The following is a 12542-nucleotide window of genomic DNA, read 5'->3' as shown; positions in this document are numbered from 1 at the left end:
AACAGCCTCAGATAGAATAAAGCTTTAATGCTTTCCATATGTAATAAAAATAGAATCAATTATGAAATTGTTAGGCCATCTATATAATGTGTTGCACTATGCCTGCATGCTTCAATTACATCTGTGCAGAAAACTGTAGGAATAACATATGTGTCTGCCACGCTCAAATTACAGGGTATGTTTTCATTCTTTCTGTGAGGAATGATTATTTCGTGGCTGTTATGAGTTCATGTACTTTAGAATAATTTTATTGATACTGCGTATTTTGGACTATTACAGGATGTGACAAAAATATACTTTATTTTTTCATGCCACACATCGCTTGAGGTGTTATTAGTATATTTGAACCAGTTTATAACTTGGTAAAAGCACCTTATATATTGTAATATGTTAAATTTGTGTTTGTGTATTATTTTTAAATTATGATTTCTCTGCAGATTGTGTTATGCTAAAAAACAGAGGGAAATGTCAGTTCAGGGTTTCAGTTGTTTATTCACTCATGGAGTGCTATTCAGTTCTGTCTCTGTGGGCATTTTTAATGGGAATTGTGACTTAACTTTTTTGTCAATGGGAGGCTATTTTAACTTTTTTCTTCTCCTTCAAGATTTTCTGTAGTTTAGTGACAGTGTACCTATTTGCTTTTTATGGAATTATTTTTTTTCTCCTTTAAATTGATTCTGGCTTTTTGAGAAGAGGAAGATAGATAATTCTGAATCTCTCTAGAAACATGGACACATTCCTTAGTTATAAATGGTTTGGCAGTTCTGACAGTAAGCTGCTGACAGGCTACCTGGTGAGTCAGAACAAAGCTTAGATTAATTTCCACTTGTGGTAGTAATGAAATTGCTTAGGAATCCAAGGCCAGAGAATGTGCATACCATAGTATGGGTCTTACAGCTGAAATCCTGTTTGCTGCAGTTTTCTGCATCTGATGTTTTCATTTTGAGATGCCAGAGTGAGGTGCTGCCTCCTGCCTGGGATTCCACAGAGGGCTGGCTCGAGCAAAAGCTGAGATGCAGTCAAAGATTGCAAGCAGATATTCTGTCCAAACTTTAATTATCTTTTCAATCTTCCCAGATAGTGTCTCTGTTCTGGCAACAGGCTGAAAGCTGATATTTTTATATATTTCTGTGTGTATATATAACAAAGTGAAAAAAAAAAACCCAAACCCTGCTATTACACTAATATATAATTTATGTGTTTTTATATATATATGTATATATAAATGCTACCTTATATATTTACTGTATGTAGTGTGTATATTTAACTTTATGTGTAATGTATGGCTATTATATATCCTATACTTCAAATTCTATATATAGTAGCTATCTGTGTGTGTATAAATAGTAGATATGTCTAAATCTTTTTAAAACCAAAAAGATTAAATTGTGGGTATATAGGCCTGCAAAAGGCCAAGTACTATTGATTCCACCACTCTACTTACCCCAAGAGATTGAGGTACTTAGGTGTATAAGAAAATTCTAAAAACGGGATTGAGTTGTGAATTAATTTTTTGGGTGGGGGAGTGTGTGTTTGTCATCATCTATTTATTGTTATGGACTAGGGAAGCTATTGTCCCTCTGTCTTCGGCACTGGTGAGGCCCCACCTTGAATCCTGTGTTCAGTTTTGGGCCCCTCACTACAGGAAAGACATTGAGGTGCTGGAGAGAGTGCAGAGAAGGGCAACAAAGCTGGTGAGGGGTCTGGAGCACAAGTCTGAGGAGCAGCTGAGGGAACCAGGGCTGTTTAGCCTGGAGAAAAGGAGGCTGAGGGGAGACATCATCACTGTCTACAACTACCTGAAAGCAGGTTATAGTGAGGTGGGTGTTGGTCTGTTCTCCCAAGTAACGAGATAGGATGAGAGGAAATGCCCTCAAGTTGCTTCAGGAGAGGTTTAGATTGGATATGAGGAAAAATTTCTTCGCCAAAAGGGTTGTCAGGCATTGGAATGGGCTGCCCAGGGAAGTTGTTAAGTCACCATCCATGAAGATGCTTAAAAGATGTGTAGATGAGGTCCTTAGGGACATGGTTTAGTGGTGGACTTGGGAGTGTTAGCTTGATGGTTGGAACTGATGATCTTAAAGGTCTTTTCTAACCAAAACTATTATATGATATTTGTATTAAAAATATTAAATTTACATATATTAAAGGAAAAAAGCGTTGCTATCAGCAGAAGAGTATTTAGCTCTTGGAAGGTCTCACTAGGGTTCAATGCACAAGTAAATCTCACGTGATTTCTCGGTTCTAAATGATTCTGATAACTTTGATTATGTTCACATCTCTTATAATTTGGGTTTTGTTTCTATTTCCTTACCTTGTATTTTGTTCCGTTATTATTTTTAATGACATCAGAGACCGAAAACCAACCAAGCCAGGACTACTTGGACTCCCTGCAGCGGCTGAAGGAGATGCTGAGTGATCTGGAGTGCAAGCAGCAGTCCATCACCAGTGGACTGAGCGACCCCAGTAAGGTTGAGAAGGCTCTGCAGCAGGCAAAGGTGACTCTTACCTCCACACTGAAGCGAGGAAGTTGCTTACTCTGTTACTGTCATCCTCCTTTCTCCTGCCTTGTTTTCAGTGGTGTAACTAAAACATTACTGAGAGGGAAGTGGATCAGGAGCGGTGTGTACAAGCAACCTCAGGGGGTTGCTTGCTGAAAGCTCACTGCGGGCTGCTGAGGGACATGTCCAGGAGAGGACTGGGGATCTCTGGGCCTGCAGACTTCACAGCTGCTCTTGCTGCCTGGGCCAAGAGACAAGGCTGAGAGAGCTGGGATTGCTTGGTTGGGAGAAGGGGAGGCTTTAGGCACTTTATATGTTTTTGGGGGCTTTTTTAAATGTAAGTGTATCTATCTATCTATCTATATCTGTGGAAGGAATGAAAAAACAGGTCCTGGTATATCTACACTGAAGTTTCTTTTGTGGCTGTGGTGTAGTGTAGTCATTGCTTTCCTAACTTGAGTGCCAGTACCACACAGCACAGGAGAGGCATTGGTGCATGGGTGTGTTTAACTATGTGGCCAAAATTTACAGCCCATTCTGTAATCTCTACTATTGCACCAGCCAGAGCAGCAGAAGGTTTTGCTGCTTAATAGGTGGTTTGGACACCTTTGCTGTAATAACTACAGTGGCTGGAATAACACCACTGAATCTGTGCTATGCTCACAAAACCTTTGACGGACTTGCACTTGTATGTAATTGTGTACCTGTTGTATGGCCAACACTGGAAGCAGACATATATTTTTTTTCTTTCATTTTTTTGTTGTAGACAGTTTGTGAGACACTGGAAGCCCAGAAACCCAGGGTAGATAAACTTGCTGAAGAAACCAAGGCTTTGGAGAAACGTGCTTCTTCGGATATAAAAAAGGTTTATACGCAAGAGTTCAAGCATGTACAGGGACACTGGGACAAGTTAAAGCTCAAAATATCCAAAGATGTTAAACTGCTGGAAGAAATTACATCCAAGTTGAGAATATTTGAGGTAAAATGAAAGGATTTGTTTTGTTACATAACTCAGTTGTTTGAGAGACCTTTCTTTCTCTGTGGTCCTGCAGGGGTCCAGATAACTGATTGAGAAGTGAAATGCTGTTGGGACAGTAGTCTGGCAGAGGCTGGAAACACATATAGTGTATCTGTAGCAGGATAGCAAAGGACTTTAACGTGACCAGGATATTATTAAAGGACTTTAATGTGACCAGGATATTATTTTATCTTTTAATAGAGTTACTTCTCACTTAAAATTAGCATTCCCCTTCTTTCAATACCAGAAGCAGAGGTTACACTGAAGTGAAGGGTGTGTCAGCTGTGCTGTTGAAGGCTTGATCCCACCAGAGGCTGAGTGCCCTCTGTTGTGCCTGGTGTCAGATGCCCAATGCTTTACTAGCTTGACATCTAAAATTGAAATTCCACACTGGCTACAGAAAACCTGCTCCTTCAAGTGGAGTTTCTGTCAATAGTAATAAAGAATTAGTACAACCTGTTAAAAAAAGTAAAGAAAATACTTAGGTATAGTGAGCTTTCCAGTTCTAACAGACAACCTCTGAAGTGACAGGAAGGAGAGTTAATGAAGATTAATTACTACTCTTATGTATATATGCACGCACACATATGGAATCCTATATGACAGAAAATCCCAGTGCTTTAAAAATGAAGGTACTAAAAGTAAGGGTATTTAAAGATTATTTAGATGTTTAGCCCATTGATAGAGAGAGGAGCAATCAGTGCTTAAGTAACTCAGCTGAGATTGAGTATTTACTGATTAGATTGGTTTCTTTGTGTTTGCTTGATGTTCCTTCTTGAGACTGTTTATATTCCTCTGGGAAGAGGCAAAAATAATGAAAACTAAATATACCGTGATTTAGCCCATGACGATATTAGTGTGACACAAAGGTTAGAGAGGCACGAACCATTCTTCAGTATCAGCTTGGAAGTATAAGCTGAACAGAGCAGTATAAAAGCCCAGATGTGGTGCCATTTTTTTTCCTGGAGTAATGTCTAACCAGGCTTTAAGTTTCATATTATTTTCATATTATATTGTGAACTTCATAAAGCAAGAAAGTGCTTTTAGAGATTCACTGTCTCTTGGGATGAAGGCACATGTGCATTTGTGAACAGAAATCTGTATTTTCACATGCATTAATCATATTTTAATGTGTGAAATTATTTACTGTCTTTTGCATTTAACAGAATATGTATCACACAGTTTATAAAAATAAGTAACTTTCTGCATGTGCCACTTCAGAACATTGGTGTCATGCATGCACGCCACCACTTTTCCACAAAAGTTTCTTTCAGTCTTTCTCTCCCCTACCTCTGAAGCAGAAAACTGTTCTTTTATTTGACAGTGGATTCAAACTTTGTGGGTGGTTGTGTGTTCGTTTTTATTTATTTATTTATTTAGCCAGACAGAGTCTTTAATGACTGCTCAAATATATATACATGTTTAAACTGAAATTTATATTAGGAAGGCCAGGTAGTTGGCTTGCAGGATGTTGCAGTGAAAGCTGGACAAGCTGTTGCTGGTTGTTCAGAAGCAGTAAAAGCCTCAAGCCCTTTTTTTTCTGTTTATTTATTTATTTATTTAAAACTGCAAGCCTGGAAGAAGTCATAGTAGGGCTAACAGACCATAACTAAATGACTGTTAAGAGCAGAGTGCACGCCCATGTGCCCACGAAAAATTTTACTTGGGGATAAAGGCTGGAGGGAAAAACTTGCTCCTGCTCATAAAGTGTTATTCACTAATTATTTGTTTCAGGACTTGAGCTGCTCCTGGTAGTTTGTGTGTGTATGAATAACGTAGGCATGGTAGTCCAGCCTAGGCTAGTGAACTTGTAAATGGAAGCCACAAACTGACCTATGAATAGGAGGAGGAACTGCGGATCAAATGTGTATTTCTTTTATATAAAACTTTTATGTAATATTATTAGACTGTATTACCTGAAGTATTAAAGCTGTCTCTGCTCCCCACTCCCTTCCTTAAAAATGTGTTCGGGAGTATGCGTACTTGTGCACCTACATTTGAAAGAGTTTCTGCTTTGTCTGGTTCCTTCACAGCCACCCTTCCGCAGCTGCTTGTGGCAGCCTGGGGGGTGATGTGGGGCTGCGGAGGAGCTGATGCTGCTGGGCAGTGGGAGGGGACTGCCCAAAGTGAGCTGACTTCTACAGGAGCCTAAAAGAAATTAACTTCTAAGGCTTAGCCAAGCCTCTGGTGATTACTTTCCAGCAATCACCTCTTCATTATTTTTTCTCCTGACTTGTACAATATCCTACTATGTCTTATTCTCTTCCCTTCCCTCTCCTGGTTACACTTAATAGTTATTTAGGTGATAGAATAAATATTCTGCATGTAATCCTGCCTCAACATCCTTTGTGTGACAACTTTCTAGTCGTGTTCTTCAAATGATTGCAGTTTTCCAGTTGCCCTGGTTGTCTTACACTGAGCAAGACCTACTTACCTCATTACTTTTAGCAGCACTTTTTTTTCCTCCCTTAATTTCTTATAAGTGCAGCACTCTTTCTGCACTCGAATTGTGTTCAGTTGAGTGGTCTGTACATGCACCGACTTTCCCAAATCATGACTTTAACTGGGTGAAGAATGGCTCGTGAAAACTGAAATTCTCTCTCATGTTTAACTGAGAGTAGGGTACCTCTGTGCTGTATTAGCATGACAGGGTTTTGTTTAATAATCAATTATTCAGTTTTTTCAGCCAAAGGTGAAGTGCCCTGTTCTCCACAGCTTATCAAACTGATGTTGGTACCACCATGTATATGAATCACTGACTGATGAAAGGTGTGGATTTTTATGCCCGTGGGAGTTTTGAAGAGCTTTGGAGAGCAGAGCATTGAAGCTGTGTGCTGTTGTATAGACCTGAGAACAGAATTTTGTCCTGTGTGAGAAGTTAAAATCTTTCCTGGTACCTTGAAAAGAAGTACAGAAGCTGAAAAAGAAATTAAAGCAGAAAACAACAGTGGAAGTAATTATTAAATAATTGAAAATGGAAGAAATACATAGTGGTGCTACCTGTAGAAATATGGAGCTTGCACTGGAGTTGCGTTCTCATGAACTGATTTTTAAAGCACAGAGTTCCTGTGTTTCATAAAGCTGTCAGTGGATGGACAGTGACGTATTTATATATATTCTCTGTTTTTTCCTTTTGAAGGAGTGGTACTAATCTATACAGAGATTTTTGTAGTCTAGCGCTGTATGAATAAAAATTAGAATGCAGGGCAAATTGAATAAAAATGCTGTGGATGGCACTGAATAGAACAGGATGGGACTTTCACTGCAAGAAAGATTCGTATGGGAGACTAGGTGTAAGGTCCTGGTGCAGACACTGAATGAGTCAGTACTGGAGATGTGATACCAAAGACTTAAGGTTAGTTTGGAGAATGGCTGGGCAGTATCTCCTTGGTTAAGAGAGGAGATGAAATCTCTGGCTATTATAGGGAAAAAAAAAATGGGAGAGAAAAAAAAGTGTATAGCAACCTTTGGAGAATGCGTGGGCATGTGCAGCTACATACAAATGTTGGTTTATTTTTAATGTTTCTTTTTTTTCTTATCTTTAAAAGCTGGCATTTCCTAAAACTGTGCTTCTCACATTTAGGTTGTTGGAAAGAAACTGAACATAAGTATTCTCATTTTAACAGTGAGCAGACAGGTGCACAGTGCTTACAATGTCCTTGTTATTCTGATGAGTAGGTCAATGTCAGATCTGCCTGTGGGTCCTGCCACTCAGGTGGCCCTTCTGTGATTTGTGGTGTGACAGAGGCTCCCCCAAGCTGATGATATGTGCATCGGTTGCATGATGTGTGTTTTACAGTGAGTCTGTCTGTACTAGTCATGTGAAGAGAAAAGCAGACAAGGCTAATTTTATCAGTTTTGTGTCTTGTATTTTCCAGAAGAAAATTTCTGTATCTTGTGCTCTGTTATCATATCTCTAATGATGTGTGGCTTGTTGTGTCTTTAATTATATATCACATTCAATTATTTTAAATCTAATCGTGGCTGTACATCATGTTTTCTCTAGGAGTGAAAAAGTTAAAATTTAGCACATTTGATCTTTGTTCTTGCCTGAAATAAATTTTAGAAACTGATTCAGTGTTGTAGTTTGTCTAAAATTTGTGAGCTCTTGTACATCAACAACCTACACTGTTATTTGACCATTGGTAATTATTTACCAGCACAGTGCAGGAGCATTTACTTCATTAAACTTCTGTAGACTTGACTTGTGATTCAGCAAGTTATTTAAATATGTGCCTAACTTTGTGAGTAATCCCATTTAACTCAGTTCAGCTACTTATGTAAGTAGCTTACTGTAAGCAAGCTAAATTAGGTATATGCTAAAATGCCTTGTCAAATGGCAGCTTTTATAAATATGTACTTTTTTTACATGGTTCACCATTAAGCCTCCTGGGGTCTGTTTTTTTGGAAAATGATTTCCAGGCTAATCAACTGCAGCAATTTCCCCCAAAATGGAAAAGGAATGAACAAAATGTCACAACTTTGACCTCTAATGGTAGCATGGGCCTAAAAATAAACATGATCTTAGTCTAATGGGTTTTCATTAGTGCAGACAGGTTTTTTGAGAAGCAGTATATAATGTATTGATCTTAAAAGAACTATTATTGCAAGGCTTTAAAGGAAATAAAGTGTGTGCTTTCCTCCTTGGTGACGTGCAGAGTACAAGGTGAAGCTGACTCGGCTTCTCAAATAACAGTCCCCTTGAGGACGATTGTGTCAGTATGAAAAGATGTTATCTATTAAAAAACCTCAAACAAACAGTCCAAAAATGTTGATCAAAAAAGGGCAACCATATTATTATATTAAAAAATGATGGTCACATAACTCAATTGAAGCAGGGCAAGTTAAAACTTTCTCCCTGCTCTAAGTTTGTGCTGGTGTTGTTTGTAAGAGTGATTGAGAACATCCACAGTGGCATGGGAAGCAGATCATAGATATTTTTTTAGTGGTTAGTCTAATTCTCTGTGGTATTTTCCATTTATGCCTGTGTTTCTATGTAAGGTGAATGGCTTTCCCAGCATGGCTTCTACCTGTCATTTATGTTTAGTGTTACCCCCTCCTTTTCTCCTCACATGGTTTCCAATAGGGCTCTCTCTTTTCCTTGGAGTGCAATATGCCTCTTGAACAAGTGTGATGGAAGCAGTCGTACATGGTTTTCATCATCAGGAAGATGCTGTCCCCAGCCTTCAGCCAGGTCCCTCATGTGAAGGGTGACCACATACTTCTTGAAGTCATACTTGCCTCCTTAATCGATCCTGTGGTTTTCTGGGATAGCTTGGAGCAGTGCAGTGTCAAACTATGCTGTGGCATGGATGTAAGAGTGTCACTGTCGTAAATTTAATTTTCACGGAAGTTTGTGAACAGAGAAATTGAGAGGAAAAAAAATGAACTCCAAAACAAAAATGAAAACAAAGGCGGTCTGATTCAAAACCAGGGCAGTGCTAGCAGCTTGTAGAATATTCTTTTGACACTGCTAGAAATTGTTGAAATGTAACAGCCATACATGGCATCCATCATGGCATTGTACCAACTCTTCATTATTATGTTTGCTTTAGACTGATTCAAAAGTCGTTCAAAAGTGGATGGATGGTGTGAAAGACTTCTTAATGACAGAAAAGGCTGTTCAAGGAGATACTGAAGGACTTCAAAGACAACTTGACCAGTGCATAGTGAGTTTTGCTCTTTTAAGGAACCTTTTGAAATAAATAATGACTAGCATATCTTTATTATTTTGCTTCTATTATTAAAATATTGTCCATGGCATGTTCCATAAAACCTGCCAGAAAAAAATGTCTTGTATTTCTTCAAGGCATATTTTAGTTGGTTCCTCATGTATAGCCATAACCCTTTGTACTTTTCAGAGGTCTTCACTGTATTTAAAAATATTCTTCTACAAGTTGACATTGGATCCTCTGAAAATGTTTGTATGTTTCTTCCAGTTTTGTGATTAAGGGATTGAATCTGTGAGTGAAAAGTGCTTTCTGCATGGAACTTCCAAGGGCAATAAAAATAACAATTGAATAACTGTGAAACTCTTAAGGTTTAGGAGTTGAGTGTACTTTACAAGTGAGATTCCTTCCTAGCTAGTAGCACATAATGATCACAAATAGGTAGAATTTCATCTTATAGTAAGTGATTGCATTGCACCTTCAAATGTTTGTTTCTGGGGGAAGAATATGAGCCTGACGTATGTCAGATTTGTCAGGGTATGTTGTGCACATTATCTTCGTCTTGAGTTGTTCCAGTGTTGGCATTTGGCAGGCGAGAATGTTGGCACTGTGTATAGCAAGCTATATTTTTTGTTTTGCATACTTATGTTTTGGGCCACTGAAGGACTGTTTTAAACACTCTGGTATTGAACACAGCACCAGCCTGCAGTTTTATTAAAGTTTCTCTGGAATAATTAAAAATTACAAGATGTTTTGTATCCTGTAGATTTATGTAATGTCTTGTTAAAGAAAAACATTAATTTTCTCTGCGTGCTTAGATGTTTGTCAATGAAATGGAGAAGATTGAACCATCACTGAAAGAGATGAAAGACATAGAGTCTGCTTTAAGAGCTCAGCCTATCACAGCCATTAATACTTGGGCAAAGTCTAGACTAGTAGACTGCCAGACTCAATGGGAGAAACTGAGCAAACAGGTGAGTTTTCCAGATGTTGCTAGTGCTTGCTTATCACTGCAGCTGTTTGTTCCATTGTGTGGTACTGCTAGGATGGTGAAGACGTGAGGCAGTGAAACAGTGGGATGAGTATGTTTTACTTTTTCCACTGACAAAGTGGCTGAAATCCAACCTGGCCCAGTGAATACTTCAGAAGTGCAAATATGCAAGGGGGGAATACATGTGCAACAGTAGCTTTGTTTGAATATGTGCACTTCTTGGTACCTAAGAGTTCACTATGCTCCTTCCAGTTTAACTGTTTGCAGCTAAAAATTAATTCATTCACTTTGCCCCATGCTGCTCTTCCTGGAGTTGGTGAGAGGGGGATGTCTGACTTTTTGTTCTGTTATTCCTGAAATCTGGAGTATTCTTCTAGCTCTGTGCAATTTCTGCCTGCTTCCAAGCAGCTTTGAAAAATAAATGGCTGTAAATAGACTACCACTTCAGTCTGGTGCATTTGGTTGTTTCTTTTGGGTGGAAGCAGAAACTTACTTTTGGGTCTGCAGAAACATACCTCTTTAGTTGCAATGCCTGGCAAGGATTTGTGTTGGAGAACCTTGCTCTTGATATAGAATCCAGATTGCCTGTGCTGTGGAAAGAAAGAAGGCCTGAAGGGTGCTTTAGCGCTCTGCATAAAGTTATATCTAACTATATGATATTTGTGATCAGAAGAGGTTTGTGTTTTTTTTTTTTTCTGTCTGACATTTTCCAGGGTTTCTTACATGTAATGAAAAAAAAAGTCATTTTCCTCATTTCCTCACTTTCAGATTTTGTTGATCTGCTAAAAAGGATCATGAGTTTGTGTGCATGTATGAAAGTAAAAGTCTTTTGTTAATTAAAAAGGCCTAAAAATGTTTTGGTAGTAAAATGTTGTAACAAAGGCTTGTGGTTTTTCACATATACAAGGACATTTAAGTAACAAAACTGCTGTTTCTTTCTCCACCTTGGATTCTAGATCATTAGTCAGAAAAATCGCCTGTCTGAAAGTCAGGAAAAAGCTGTAAATCTGAAGAAGGATTTGGCAGAGATGCAAGAATGGATGACCCAAGCTGAAGAAGAATATTTAGAGAAAGATTTTGAATACAAGTCCCCTGAAGAGCTAGAGAATGCGGTGGAGGAAATGAAGGTCAGGAATATCAGGTCATTGTAGAGACCTGATTAAAGAGAAACAAAACTTAATGGCTTTGAGGATTGACCTTTTGTGGAATTATCATCTTTGTGGAAAGGAGCTGAGGTCATGACAAGATTGGTGGTATTTTTCAGCTTTGCTTTGTGGAATTTTTATTTTTAAAGCACAAATTATAAAAGCAGATGTTCTATTTGGCCATGAGAGGTAGGGGTTTCTTAACGAATAGCAGCTTGCCCAGCCATTGAGCCGGGCTGGCTATATATAACATATTAAACACTAAGAATATGGAAACTCATTGCAGGAGATGAAACCTGAGAAAGAAAGAAAGAAAATCTGACATTATACTTGTCTAAATTAGTGTTTGTGAAAACATATTCTTCTGCTTCTGGTTGTTGAGCTTCAGTTTTTTTGTCTCTGAGATATGATAACTCCACATTTAGAAACAGTTTAAAATGGTTCGGCTACAAGATTATTTTGTGTTCCTCTTCTCTTGCAAACAGTGATGTTGGCCCCTGCTTCTCTAATTTTGGGGCTGGTGGCCTAAAAAAAATGGAGAGGAAGAAATTATATTTTTGTCTCATTATAAATTACCAGTTGAATAGATAATTTTCTTGGATGTATGTACAGCATAAACAATAACCTTCCTGTTTTAAAATCTGAGAGTTCAACCATATCTTCACAAATGTTTTGACTTGTATGCACATTATTTAAATGAGTATCCACTACACTGTTATTCAGTGGAGCAAAAAATTATCTTTTTCTCCCTTACAAGTGCTTTGACAAATCTATTTGAAGTTTTGAATTGTTCTTTTTGAAGGGGCTTTCTGAAGCAGTCTTTAACAAGTGTTTTAATATATTCATGTCCTTTGAAGCCATTTGAGATCACATAGTCTGACAGCCTGCTGAACACGAGGCAAGAAAAAAAAGAACCCTCTTTTCACTGGTGAATCTGGTAGACTTCAAGCACATTTACTGTTGTTAAATCCAGATTATATTCTGTACTTTTTATTTTGGCAGATATGTCAGTGAGCCAGTAAGCCTACAGTAACACTTCATCTTGCATTTGCAGTAAGATTGTTATGAATGGGACTACTTTTAGTACCGGAAAAGAACACTCTCTATATGTTCGACCAGGAGCATTTTTGCATAGTGTTTTGAAAAACTTTTCAGCTTGCCTAATTCTGCTCTCATTTGAATGGAGTGGAACTCCTGCTGATGCTTGAAGGAGTAGGT

The 12542-nt window shown here is 38.3% G+C and overlaps 1 protein-coding gene across 5 annotated transcripts in view; it reads left to right on the top strand.

Moving 5' to 3' along the window:
* Positions 1–12542, top strand: part of UTRN (utrophin) — a 378237-nt gene that overhangs the window by 106394 nt on the left and 259301 nt on the right. For all 5 annotated transcript variants that reach the window (XM_065631423.1, XM_065631424.1, XM_065631422.1 and 2 more), the window contains 5 exons: positions 2353–2498; positions 3268–3480; positions 9075–9188; positions 10007–10162; positions 11136–11306. In XM_065631423.1, coding sequence (XP_065487495.1) covers positions 2353–2498; positions 3268–3480; positions 9075–9188; positions 10007–10162; positions 11136–11306 — 800 coding nt within the window. The remainder of the gene's footprint in view (positions 1–2352; positions 2499–3267; positions 3481–9074; positions 9189–10006; positions 10163–11135; positions 11307–12542) is intronic.

The sequence above is a fragment of the Caloenas nicobarica genome, chromosome 3, assembly GCF_036013445.1.
Source record: "Caloenas nicobarica isolate bCalNic1 chromosome 3, bCalNic1.hap1, whole genome shotgun sequence".
Lineage (NCBI taxonomy): Eukaryota > Metazoa > Chordata > Aves > Columbiformes > Columbidae > Caloenas > Caloenas nicobarica.
The sequence above is the reverse complement of the archived record's forward strand: the minus strand, read 5'-3'. Positions and strand labels throughout refer to the sequence as shown.